Below are 14628 nucleotides of genomic sequence, written 5' to 3'. Positions count from 1 at the left end.
TATGTATTGAGAGTTTAAGTTATTTTACCTTAAATAATTTAGGAAAGGTAGTTTTTAGTTTTCATATTCTAATAATCTCACGTTTGCTTCATAATTGACAGTTTAATTGCTTGGGATCAGGAAAGTATATGCAGAAACCTAGAAATTGTTTTTCTTGTTTATAAGCTGGCTAATTCAGTTACTTTTATAACTAAATAGATTATATAGTAGTTGGAAAATTTTTGTTTGTGTGATGCCATCTTTAGTTGTGACATAATAAAACATACCATTTTTAAAAAATTAAATTTTAGCACAATATAATTTAGTTTTATTTTTAAGTAAAAAATTTCCACCCTCGGCCCTCCCTGGTGGCGCAGCGGGTTAAAGCACAGCACTGAGAATCTAAAACCGCTTCTGCATGAGTTCGATTCCCGCCTGCCCTGGAGGTGACCACATGGCGTGGCAGACCTCTCCTGACCCGCCCGCAGCTCCCCTCAGCAGTGTACTTCATCGATCTGCCTGTTCTGTTCCCCACTCTGTCTCTGGTGAAGCCTCTCGCCGCCCCTGAGCTTCTGGCCTGTACCCCAGTTCTGTATGTACAAATAAATAAATCTTTTAAAAAAAAAAAAATTTCCACCCTCAATAGGCAAGTTTGGCAATGGTGAAATTTAACAGATATTAAAATATATGTCGTAGATTCATTCGGTTTAGTATTTTCTAATTGCTTTTTAACAGAAAATGTGTCATTTGCCGTATTCAAAGGTACTGAAATGAAATAGATTTTGTTCTTTTTGTTGTTGCTTTAAAGATTTGTTTATTGATACATACAGAACTGGGGTACAGGCCAGAGGTGCAGGACGGTAAGAGGATTCACCAGGGACAGAGTGGGGAGCAAGACAGGCAGATCGAAGAAGTACACTGCTGAGGGGAGCAGCGGGTGGGTCAGGAGAAGTCTGCCACGCCATGTGGATCACCTCCGGGACAGGCGGGAATTGAACTCATGCTGCAGTGACTTTAGCTTCTTAGTGCTGTGTTTTAACCCGCTGTGCCACCAGGGAGGGCCCAGATTTTGTTTTTGCTTGCTAAAAAAAAATAATAATAACTTTTACCAGTGAGAATTTTTTTCACTCTTTACCAACTCGACAAAAAGTTGGTGATACATTTAATAATTCTAGGTTCCTTTTTAAAAGCATCAGAAATCAGACAGTTTTCTCAGAATTTAGATGATGAAATTGTTAGGCTTTATTTTACATTTTGCTACTAAGACCTTGATAGCTGATATAGATAAGTGACCAATAGAATCACCAATGAATAAGCTGCAGAATAAGGAAACCAATCCAGTATTGAAATTTAAGTAAAAGAAAAGGAGGAGTCAAGTGTCTTGCAAAAAACTTAGTATTTTACCTCAAGGTAAAATAGTAATTTTAATCACAACGAACCCTTTTTCTTTTGAGATTAGGACAATAAATTAACACAACTATGTATGTGGTACAGCATCCTTTTGATCAAAATTTCTGTGACTGCTTTACCCAACACTGAGCTAGTCTCTAAAGATGCAAAAGTGAATAAGATCTTATCCATACTTTCTCTTGGGAGAGAAAAAGAAACAAACCTGTTATTCCACAATCAAATAGTAAGGTACTGTTTTCCTTAAAAGTATTTCTTTTCTATTCACACAGCACAGAGCAGTTCCTTAGAATCATTAAATTGTCATGTGTGGTGGTGTGTGCATGTGTGTGCTTTCTGTTCATAACTCAGAATTTTTTCTTTCTTTTTTTTTTTTTGCCTCATCGTTTTCGTTTCAGTTTTCTCATTTATCTGTCAGCTGTTAAACATCTTCTGTTTTCTAGATCTTAGAACATAAGCTTAGTGTACAATAAGATTTTTGTCTTCTGGGAGCCGTTATTCAAACCCCGAATAACTTATGTGGAAATGTAAATTTGACCTACTTTTCTAACTATTTTAGTGTTCTTAGCGTTTCCTTAGAAATGACCTTTCATATTAACTCTAGAACGAAACTTCTAGTTGTAGAAAGTAACAAAAATTGCTATAGAGGAATAATAGTTACAGTGATTGTGAATTCACCATGAAGCAATGCATATTGAGAAAGTAATTTTTTTCATGGTTAATATAATATTAATATTGTAATAATTGAAAATGAAAGGTTAACAAATACATTTTGACTCATTTAATCAGGTGATTAAATTCTATTTTATACTAGCAGATACTTTGTTATTAAATGTGAAAGATAAGTTCTCATTTTGTGTTGGCTGAAATTGAATAATATTAATTTGTTTGATTTCTTACAGGTGAACTGGCACAGAGGTTAATCTCAAGATGCCATTAGTGAAAAGAAACATCGATCCTAGGCACTTGTGCCACACAGCACTACCTAGAGGCATTAAGAATGAGCTGGAATGTGTGACCAATATTTCCTTGGCAAATATAATTAGACAACTAAGTAGCCTAAGTAAGTATTTTGTATCAATTAAAAATATTACTTGCAAACCAGATAATTATATTTCGAAGTATAATTTATTTTGAGGGGGATATTTGGTGAGAAGATTACAAAATATAGTCAAAATATAGTCAATTTAAGCAACACTAGTGAATTTTAGAATCATTTCTTCTTCCCTTACTTGTTTCACCTGGGAAAGGAAAATAAGGACACATTCTTTAGGAACAGTCCTATCCATACCAATTTCTGAATTGTTTTTAAAGTATGATATAACCCATGAAAACTTGGCTTGCTTGTTACTGCTATTTCCTTATTTGAAAGTTCCTACTACATTAGTATCTCTCTCTTTATTAATTTATTTATTTTAGTTTAGGGGAGTATTTTTGTGTTATTAAATATCTAAAACTGTGGCACTGTCCGTAGTCAGATGATTACCTTAGGTTAAGTGAATTTGTGAAGGGCACTAGGATACCAGTCAAGAGTCTAATATGCAGCACAATGTGAAATATCAGGTGAACATGACCTCTGGTAGACAAAATTAAGCAGTTAGACTAGATAACAAAGGCCAATGGAAGAGGCAGGTAGGGGAGGAGGAAACAGGCAGTGTGTTCCCTTTATAAGATTACAAGATTACAGAGCTACTAGTTAGGGAAGTAAATAAAGTTTTCCCATTCTAAATTTAATGTTAGAAAATTTTTAAAAATCAGCTTCTCTTTTGAATTGAAGGTTTAGCATAAAATAAACATTTGTATTTCATTTTAAAGTTAAAGCAGGATGTTCTTGGCCTATGTATATTCTTTAAGTCATGGTAATTGATTTATCTTCTCATCCATACTCACTAATGATAATGTAGTTTATCTTTATAGACAGGATTCTCTCATTTTTTCTCTTTTAAATTTGGTCTTTTCGTAATTGAGTGCAGTAAGTCCTCACTTAACTAATTATTAGGTTCTTGACACTGAGACTTCAAACACAAGAAGGAAATAACATAATGAAATCAGAATAAAACATGGTCTGCCAGGGATTGCATTTTTTCTCTCCTCAATGTTATATTTTTCATCAATGTTATGGTTACAACATTATAAAGAAAAGTTGCTGAACAAATGGCACTACTGGAGGTCCTGCTGTAAGTAGCACAAGATTAAAAAAGGTTGTTAATCTAATTTCAGATGAGAGTATTTGGACATAAATATATGCAGCTAGTGCAACATAAAATGTTACATTTGAATGTTCTTTGTGAGAGCACCAAGTTTCTACCAAGCCTCTGAAATTAATATTCTAAGAAAGAAAGTTGTCCCTTTAAGCAATTTCTTTTTTTTAGGTTTGTCACTAAAGTACTGTTTGTTTACTTCTTCTTTGGGAATTCTATACAGAACGTACTTCTGAGACAAATCAAAGAGTCCTAGATACTACATTAACATGATGAACTGTATTGTTTAATGGTATTAGCTGTCTTTTTTTTTTTTAAATCTAGCTGTAATCAAATCTAACATGATTTCATATAAAATTTATGTATACTATATATGTATGAGTACCGCAGCACATTAGTATTAAAATACATGTTAAGAGCATAGAAGTGACACCAGTGCATTTGGTTAAAATATTTCTTAAACTTGGGCTTCTTTTGCAGCCAGGGGTTAAAGACAACACTATCAAGCTATAGCCTGCCACTGCATCACAGAGCTGGGTTTGATCTCTGGCTGGCCAGGGAACTAGCCCACATGGCACAGAAGACCTCTTCTGTCTCGGCCACTGCTCCCCTCAGCAGTGTATTTCATTGGATCTGCCTGTTCTGCTCCCCACTTTTTCTGGTGAATCCTCTCACCAGTATAAAATTGGGGTTTATACTCCAGTTCTTGTATGCATAAATAAATAAATCTTTTAAAATTTTTCTTCAAATTAAAATAAATATTAAACTTACTGCAGGCACTTGTTTAAGTGAATTTCCAGCATAGGATTTAGAATTAGTATAATGATTGCTAATTTTTGCTAGAAACTCATTTCTTACATAACCTAAATGAGGAAATTTAAGGGATTTTCAAGTCTGATTTAGTCTATGCAAGCAGCTTCTATCATTAAGCACAAGGTTGTGATTAGCCAAACTCTGAAAATAGAAAAACACTGTGAAACTGTAACTCAATTAGTTTTTGTGTTCAAATTTGAACTCAGAGATGACATGAGCACTTTGTAAGCAATTTCTGGAGATTCATAAACAAAGAGAAAGTCCATAAAATATTGTAACTGCAGTAAGGTATAACAATAGTTTACCACTCCACAATTATATTCTCTCTCAGCTTTCTAACTTGACATAGTTGAGAATCTAGAATTAAATGTAAAAGGACAAACATTTATGCTACAGACTATTACAAAAGAAAGTATGGAGGAGATAATAGAAGCAGACATTACTGAAGCCAACCAGGTAGATGGTTTATAGCAAAGGAAAAAACGACATAAGGTAATAAGAAGCAATGGAAACTCTAAAGAGACCATTTCATGTAAAAGCAAATGCCCTTATACATGTCAAGCCTGTTTTCTGTCGTACATAAGTAGAATTTCATAATCATTTCATGGCTTTGTGTCCAAATGAAGGTTAAATTATGTTCAATTTCCTATTCTATTTAAGAAGACAGGGAGCCTTATGCTAGACTGTACATAGGTTTCCATCCAAAATAGTTAAAATTGTAATTGATGCATTAAATAATCTGAATTACTTTGAAAACTTGCCTATCCAAATGGTTCTACAGTTTATATTTTCATTGTGGTACTCGTCAGCACCAAAAGAGCTAGAGAACACAGCAGTAAAGGTAAATTCCAAGGCTGAGCATGACTTGGAACAGAACTTCTGACCTTTTCCTCACAAAAATGTACATCCCAGGTTTGGTGTTTTTTGTTTTTGTTTTTGTTTTTGTTTTTAAGATTTATTTATTTACGCATACAGAACTGGGGTACAGGCCAGAGGCTCAGAGGGGCGAGAGCAGAACAGACAGATCGACCAAGTACACTGCTGAGGGGATCAGCGGGCGGGTCAAGAGAGGTCTGCCGCACCCTGTGATCACCTCCGGGGCAGGCGGGAATCGAACTCATGTGGAAGTGGCTTTAGCTTCTTAGTGCTGTGCTTTAACCTGCTACACCACCAGGGTTTGGTTTTTAATAGAATGTAATTCTATTTTATAATATATGATCATTGAAACCTTCAATGTGATTTATCTAATTTTTTTCTGCTATGCCAAAATTCTTACCCATTTTACTGTTCTTAACAACTGTTGGGACTTTGGTATAGTCTATACAAGATGGTGGTCTTGTTTAGATATATCTGAGGGATCTTTGATCATTTCTCTTCCCTAGGCTTTTTAGTTGTTGATATATATAGTCAGTCCATGCTCCCAAGATGGATAGATAGAACCTACCTCTTATAAGCAGAAAATTTGACAGATTGGTATCAAGATAGGTGGGTAGGAGGAGGTATACATAAGTTAGCCTGATGAAACTGACTAGGTACATAGACAATGAGCAAATAATACTGAATACAGGGTCATTCTCTAAAAAAAGCATATCAACCCATATAGTTGAAGAATACAGTATGAATACTGAAACCATTCTGAATAGTGTGAACATTTGTATAATTTAAATCATGAGTTTCAGATTATAGGAACTGACAGAGATAAACATAAGATGAAGTTATTAAAGGAGGCTTGAAAGGAACAAAATAATTTGGAAAATGGAGTAGAATGAAAATTTGCATGGAGAATTGGGCAAATAAATAGCAAAAAGTAAAAATAAAAGGGGGGTTAAAGGAACAAATGATATTGGATAAAATAGTGAACTCTTAATTATGGAAAACTGTTGGATGAGAGGATTTGAATATTAACATAGATAATTAAATAGGAAAAATAGTATAATCTGTTGTTCAGTAAGTTGGAATTCAGATATATGCACAAGTTTATATTGCTTGTACCTCTCTCTGGGAGAAGAGGGAGGTAGATTTGCAAAATAGGTGACATAAAAGGAGAATAGACAGAGTATCTTATCTACTGAAATACTTTAATACTTAAACTTGTGGCAGTGGTACATAGAATCTTAAACATCTATTTAAAAACTGCAAGCCTTCACCAGAAAATTGCAAATGCATTAGAAAAAAGTCTGCACATAATTTCAGGTGATTATTACAGATTATAAGTGAGGGTCCTTGAAGTCTTAAACTTAACTCTTTTAGAAAACCGTGAAGTCCTCTCTTCTAGCTCAGTATTCCTAGTGTTGGTCTTCCTAAACTTCTTTCAGTGCTTCCTTGTATGTCTGTGAAAAACTATGTTTTTGGAAGTGTCTCCTATACCTAAAAGTTAGGGCTTTTACTTCACTTTATAGTAGGTACAGACGCCTGTTGTTGAGCTCCTGTTCTTTACCAGGAATGCTAGTAAGTCTGTTGTTCACTGTATCTTTCAAAGAAAATATTTTTATTTTTAGTTAGTTTGATTTAAAGAACATATGTGAGTAAATGAATATATACAAAGCCATCTTTTAAATTTATTAAGGAGGATATAATTTTGATATTTTTTCTGTAAAGATTATAGAATCTTCTGGAAGAGGAATTTTGCATCTTACTTTCTGATGTCTTCAGTGGGTCAAAAATTTAATCTGGCATAGGGTGAACCCCCATACATGTTTGTTAATTTAGCTGATCACAAATTTAAATCCTTTGAAAAGATGCAGTATAATTCAAATAGAAGTGATTAAAATAATTCTTTATCATAGAAACTGTCTTGATAGAGTTTGCCATTGAGCTTCACTTAACTAGGAAGTATGTTTGGGTGTAAAATCTCCTGACTTAGAAAGACCAGCTGTTTAAAGGTACAGAGAGTAACTCATTTTTATATTTTAAGTATTGTTACTTTACGTATTTCAAACAAACTTGAATATTTTTCATTATAGATTGTCTAAAATCCTGTTTTAGTTAGTAGGTAAAAATATGTATTCTTTTTTTGTCTCTTTAGGAATAGGATTGTTTTAGCTTTTTCTTTTCCATAATGGAAATTTATGTGACTAGAAGAATTCAGTGACTTTAAATTTATGACGATTTTTTAAGGAACTAAACCAACAGAGAATGAAAAATATCTCTCATAAATTTCTGTACTCTGTGGTTTGGTTATAAGAGACAAGGGTCTTATGTACTGAATTCTGGTTTGGTTATAAGAGACAAGGGTCGTATGTACTGAATTCTATTTGTGAATGCTGATTTGGGATTAAAAGATGTAATATTCATATGTACTTTTCCACTATCATACTTTCTAATGACAACAAGTATGTAGATAATAGAACAGGTGGAATAGTACCTTCAACAAGTAGGTAGATAATAGAACAGGTTGAATATTTCCCTTTTTAGACAAATGTTGCCAAATTGGGAGCAGAAGAACCAGTATTCTCCAGGGTTTGTATTGTTTTTCCTCTCTGTCACAACTAGGTTATGTTAGGCTGGGGTATAAAATTCATGCTACAGCCAAATAAATGCCACATTTATCCAGAGAGCACTTTTAAATATTAAATTGTTCTATATATATCACTAATTATATTAAATATTAAGGTGTATGTTCTATTTTTGCTTAGGTAAATATGCTGAAGATATATTTGGAGAATTATTCAATGAAGCACATAGTTTTTCCTTTAGAGTTAACTCATTACAGGAGCGTGTAGACCGTTTATCTGTTAGTGTTACCCAACTTGACCCTAAAGAAGAAGAATGTAAGTTTATTTATATTATGTTTTCATTCTTGTATGTATTTTAGGTTAGGTGAGATGGACAGTATATTTAACAACAATATTAAACACAAAATTTATTACAAGTTTTTTTACCTGTGATCTTTGGTGAACTTCTTGTATTAAGTCAATCACTTGCCTATATTGCCATAGGATATATGGGTTTTACTGGGTTGTGCTAATACTAGAGATGCTAATATACAAGATAGTCTGTGTGTTCAAGAGCTTATAATTAAATAGAGAGAATTATAGTACAAGACAAAAGTAAATAAAATAGTAATATCAATTTCCCAGTACTTAAATACTATCTTTACAGTAAAGTTTGTCTTAATTTTATAGTATATGTATGATATGTGTAGTCTGATGAGTGTGCAGGTGAGCAGTATGTTTAGCCTAGAATGCTATTAATTAGTAGGCAATTCCTGAAGTGTTGTTGGCATGTGCTAAATAAGAGAAATAAAAGGAGATGGAAAAAAGATTATAGAAACAAAATAGAGAATGTATGTTGGTGGAGGCCAGAAATGGCAAGAAGAGAAAAGGAGGCCTGTGTGGTGAAAAACGGAGATCTACTTCAGGTGTCACTTTAAAGCCTTCTGAACCTTAGAAAGCAACGGTTGCATTGATACTCATCTAATTGGGAAAATTAGGCACAGAATTACAGAGGATATGATATTAGAGCATTCAGAATATGACTTCTAATTCCTAAGTCACAATGTCCTAAGCCATGCTGACTTTTATTAAACAGATGCAGTTTATGAATTTGTCCTTATATGTTAAATTATCTTAGTAAAATAAAACAAAATACATTCTTGACTTTTCTTTTAGTGTCTTTGCAAGATATAACGATGAGAAAAGCTTTCCGAAGTTCTACAATCCAAGATCAGCAGCTTTTTGACCGCAAGACTTTGCCTATTCCATTACAAGAGACATATGATGTTTGTGAACAGCCGCCACCTCTCAATATACTCACTCCGTATAGGTCAGAAGGCTAGTAAATAAGAATGCCAGTTACTGAACACAAACTTCAAGCTCACTTAGACGGCAGTATACCTATAAATGCCAAACTCCTAAACAGTCTTGTGTTTTATTGGGCTTTTGACTGATGCAATGATCCTTCATATCCATGGCTTTACAAATGTATTTGTTCATTAGATAAGTTTCCAAGGTTCTAGCATATGAAAGTCAGGATTTAGTGTAGAGAGTTGTTTTGACAACTCTCAGTGGTAATCTTACTAATATGAAGGGATAAGGAGTTGTTGTCTCTTAACTTCTAGCCATTGGGAAACAAAGACTAAAGAGCTCAAAATTCTGCCATGCTAAAATAAAAAAACAAGCGCTCTCACTTTTTCTTGTCTACTTTTGAGCTATATATGTTAAAGTTTTGCATAACAAACATACAGTATCTATAAAACATGAATTTATTCAAGGCTTTTTTTAACAAGTAAAATTTGGCTTTATTTAAGCCTTCTTTGGAATCCTCTCACTTGATTAGTTAACTGGTTAACTTAAGATGTATAACACATGTCCTGACTCAAATGATATACACATAGTTATTTGAAACTACTTATCAGTATTCAAGCCTTCATTATAACTGTTAATAGTATATGACTATTAGGTAATATTTATTTGGATTGGGCAAGATAATACATACATTTAGAATTGGCAGAAGCCCTGTACAGTTTTTCTATTCCAAGTTATATTACTGTCCTTTCAGGCTTTTCTCTTTGGCAGAAACATTTGTAATTATTGGAATTTCCCAAAGGACTTTTAGAAAGCTTGGCATTTAGCAGAAATTAGGAATGAAAATTGTCTAGCCACACTTTAAATTATTCACACCAACTCTGAAGAACATCTTGAATGTACATTTTACTTAGTTTCCTTTCTGATTGTTAGAAATGCTCTATGGGTGCAGTATTCTAATTTATTTTGCTAATGTTTTACTAGTATAAAAGAAGAAACAAGTTAGTGATTTTATTCCAGTAGTCTAAGTCTTACCAGTGACTATTTTAATCTATTTTATATTTCAGAGATGATGGTAAAGAAGGTTTGAAGTTTTATACCAATCCTTCATATTTCTTTGATCTGTGGAAAGAAAAAATGTTGCAAGATACAGAAGATAAGAGAAAGGAAAAGAGGAAGCAGAAGGTATTAGAAGAGATTTTAAAAACTGAATTTTTATGTTTTATTTCATACGTAAACCTTTTTTAACCTTGTACTTTAATGGTTTTATTGGGTTCATAAGTTAAATACTGAAGTCTTTATAACTACATGGAATGATCAAAGACTAATGGATGCAGATGAGTCATTAGACTGTTATAAATGGTGTGATAAGTTTCATAACAGCAGTAGGCATGGGCAACTTGTGTAACACGCAGTATCACCAGCTGAAGGTAGAGGCCAACAAACATGATGAATCTTGAACAATAAATAGGCACTAAGTGGCCAGGGAGGGGACGCATTCCGATAAGAGGATACACAAATATTGTGCAGGTATTGTAAAGAAGATTAAGCCAATGTGTTCTTACTACAGAGCATATCCTAAGGGTATTAGCAAGGTTATTATATTGCTCCTAAATCCCTGGTATCTATCTGTTGTGTTGTCGTTTCTACTTTATAATATTATTTACTAGGTTCTGCTTTATTCCATGGAGATATATAAGGAGGAAACAAAGGATTTAGACAGAGTTACGAAGGAGCAGTCTGTCTTCATTATTCCTCATTTCTCCCATAGTTCCCTTGCTTTTTTCTCTCTGCTTCCTAATTTCTTTTTGTTATTATCTTCTGCACTAGACATTAATCCAGTATTCTAGCCAGAATTCACAAATTGGTGACTAGGAGTCCAGAGTATGCCTGTAAGCAGTGTTTTGTCTGAGAAACACAGTGGTTTTAAATTTTTTGAACCAGAATGCCTTAAATGAGCTTGCCTGTCAGTTGACAGCAGTCCTGATCTTATACCTACTCCATCTCTTTCTATGCTTTCTCCCACAGTTTAAATTGTCTTGTTTTTCAAATACTGTTTTCTGTTGAATAGCACAGTTATAATGAGTTAGTTGGATAACTGAACTTTTCTAAAGTGTTGACTAGTTAATTGGTCACTTCACAGATAACGTAACTTAAGTATAAATTTCCAGGATTTGGTTAGAGGTAGACATTGCCATTAATAGTAGAAATTTTTCTCATTATAGCAAAAAATAGTAGATGTGAGGGCAAAGTTGGTAAATCTTTTTTCATCTTGAAAGGTCTTTATGATTTCAAATTCTTTTATCTATGCATGCTATTTTTATCTCGTGCATCCGTTTCAAGTAGAGGTTAAAGAAACATTAGAAACTGGGGTTACAAGCAGACAAGTAAAATTTAACTCTGAATGTACAAATAAACTATTTCTGTGTTATTTTTATAATAACCTGTTTGTTTGGGTTTTTTTTTCAATATTGCTGTTAGAATTTTATTTTGATTGTTACACCTTTTTTAAAAAAGCTTAGCATTTCAGCATTTGGCTTTGTTTCAATACATCTGTTATAGCAGAAAAATCTCGATCGTCCTCATGAACCAGAGAAAGTTCCAAGAGCACCTCATGACAGGAGGAGAGAATGGCAGAAGCTGGCCCAAGGTCCAGAGCTTGCTGAAGATGATGCTAATCTCTTACATAAGCATATTGAAGTTGCTAATGGCCCAGCCTCTCATTTTGAAACAAGGTTTCCTTTCTGTTGTTGTTTTTTAAGTAGTGATAACACACTGACATTAGTTTTAATTTATTTGTATCTCTAGGTCTAAGTTCTAGCATATATACTCAGCTTTTTCAGTTCTCAGCTAGTGTACTGACAGACTCTGTTATAAAGGTATTTTTGCTATCCTGACCATTGTGAGGGCTTGTTTTCATACCAAAACTAAAGTTTAGGTATCTGTAGAAAGATGTGGTTGAAGTAGATGATCTTCAGGGTTGTTTTGGCTTTCATGAAGTCTCAACTCCCTCTCAGTATTTCAGGTGGAATCTGTTAGGATTTCATAATAGAGGAAATAGGGTCTAGAATCTTTCTGAAGTCTTATTGAGCTATTAAATATAAAAGCATTGGGAAAGCATTGTTTCTTTATTCTTTTGCCTGACTTCCTTTCTATAACGTATCTTCCACCTCACATATATAAGGATTTTCAAACAAAAGTATTCATTCCCTTTTTCAGACATACAAAATATGTCTTTCTTTTCTCAAGAGCTAGGACCCCATCTAAGCAACCAGCTATCCTAACAAACATTTTACTAACATTTCTTTATGAAAAAATTTGCATATATTGATTGATTGATAATGATATATGATATTATATACCTAGATTAGCCACTAACTTTTGAATGGAAAAGAGGTGGTTTGAATTCTGTATACATTATTTGAGCTTAATTGTGGAATATCTTAGACTTTTAGAAATAATACACTATTTACATGCATTATTAAATAATAATAACTATAGATTTGTTACTAAGCTATTTTTGGAGCATGCTAGCACGTTGCCAAACACCAAAAGAGAGAAGATAATCAGCCATTGCTGTTGTGCTAGTATCACAAATGCCTTTCTCCCTGGGTACAAGGCTTATAGAAGTCTTTTAGGGTTAGGAGAGCAGCAATTGTCTAGTAGAGAGTTCTAGTTTTCACTTTCTAGAGTGAGTTCTAGCTTTTTGTCATTGACATCTTATTATAAAGGAAGCTATGACACAGAGGCAAGTAGCTTTGAACACAATTTGTTAAAAGTTAATTATTTGCTTATTGATAAGAGTATATGTGTTAAGATTTTTCATCCCTGCATTTGAATGAGTATTATAAAAATTAAAATAGCTGAAGGTCATCATAATAAGCTAGTATTAGCAAGGAAGACTACAGTATGTTATGTATTCTTTGCTTTAAAAGTAAGATTTCTCAAAGAAGTTTATTTGAAATGGTTGATATATTGGCATTCAAGGATTAACCCTTAACCCATAGGACACTTTATTCTATCGCTTGTTTAAGAACAGGACACTGATACTGTTCGTTTATTTTAGACCTCAGACGTATGTGGATCATATGGATGGATCTTACTCACTTTCTGCCTTGCCATTTAGTCAGATGAGTGAACTTCTGACTAGAGCTGAGGAAAGGGTCTTAGTTAGACCACATGAGCCACCTCCACCTCCACCAATGCATGGAGCAGGAGATGCAAAACCCATACCCACCTGTATCAGGTACGCTGGGACAAGCACATGGTGTCTATCACAGGGGTTGATGCTTTTTTTTGTTTGTTTTATCAGACTAGATAGTATTTTAGGCTTTGTGGGCTTATGATTTCTGGCATAACTACTCAGCTGGGATAACTGCTCACAACTACTTTGCCATTGTTGCATGAAAGCAGCTGAAAAGTATATATAAACAAGTGACTATGTTTATGTTTTGATAAAATTATTTATTAAAAATAGGGAGCAGGTCACATTTGACCTATGGGATATAATTTGCCTGCTTCTGATAAGAGCTGGCACATTCTCTGGGAAAAATGTAGCTAATGAGGATTTACTTTAAAGTTTGTTTCATGTTATTTTAGCTTTCTTATCAAATACATGAAGGTATTAATAAAAATTAAGAATTTTTGGAATGTGGTGAGGGATTAAGAAAGGGGACAAAAGATGTCATTATAAATGCTAATTTATTTTGGGGGGAAATACTTTAAGAATAGACAGTTTCAATAAAGATATTATGAAGTTTTAACAGTTACCAAATTATAGTTTATAAGAGAGAGAGAGATTAGTTTTATAATTTTCAATTTAAAAAATCAGCCTTCTCTCATTGACTCATTTGATGTTCCATCCTCAGAAAGAAAGGGTCAAGGCCATAAAGTTTCTTTTGTGGTTAGTAATTAGTTGTCATTGATTTAACTGAGTGACATTGATGAGTCTTAAAAGCTTCAGTATAAATAACAGCATTGTATTGATCACAGGCATTGCTATAGATACCATAGTATAGTAAATGTACAATCATTACAAAGGCTCATATTACGGTAAAAATTTGAACCTTTTATTTACCAAAGTAAACATAAAATGCTTTGAGTGGATATAAAAGTTGCCTGAGAGGAGATCACTTAGAATATTACAAACTGAAATACCAACTATTAATTTCTTGGTATACTTCTCATCTTCATTTCATTCTGAATACTGCTAAGGAATTGCTAATTTCTATAGGAGCATGTTAAATGCATCTACCTTGAAGAATTGTCTTTTATATTTTGTGTAATTAGTTTAATTCTCTTCTAATAACCTGTTAGCATCTCTTTGTCATTTCAGTTCTGCTACAGGTTTGATAGAAAATCGCCCTCAGTCACCAGCTACAGGCAGGACACCTGTGTTTGTGAGCCCTACCCCCCCTCCTCCGCCGCCACCTCTTCCATCTGCCTTATCAACTTCTTCTTTAAGAGCTTCAATGACTTCAACT

General features: G+C 33.6%; 1 protein-coding gene across 1 annotated transcript in view; it reads left to right on the top strand.

The window, feature by feature from the left end:
- Window positions 1-2293: 2293 nt before the first annotated feature.
- Window positions 2294-14628, top strand: part of WASF1 (WAS protein family, member 1) — a 14632-nt gene continuing 2297 nt past the window's right edge. The window contains exons 1-7 of the mRNA XM_004673760.2: window positions 2294-2449; window positions 8036-8170; window positions 9011-9164; window positions 10213-10330; window positions 11708-11880; window positions 13212-13391; window positions 14481-14627. Coding sequence (XP_004673817.1) covers window positions 2317-2449; window positions 8036-8170; window positions 9011-9164; window positions 10213-10330; window positions 11708-11880; window positions 13212-13391; window positions 14481-14627 — 1040 coding nt within the window. The 5' untranslated portion in view covers window positions 2294-2316. The remainder of the gene's footprint in view (window positions 2450-8035; window positions 8171-9010; window positions 9165-10212; window positions 10331-11707; window positions 11881-13211; window positions 13392-14480; window position 14628) is intronic.

This window comes from Condylura cristata, unplaced genomic scaffold (genome assembly GCF_000260355.1).
Source record: "Condylura cristata isolate star-nosed mole 26May11 unplaced genomic scaffold, ConCri1.0 scaffold00001, whole genome shotgun sequence".
NCBI lineage: Eukaryota > Metazoa > Chordata > Mammalia > Eulipotyphla > Talpidae > Condylura > Condylura cristata.
This window is presented reverse-complemented; position numbering and strand designations above follow the sequence as displayed.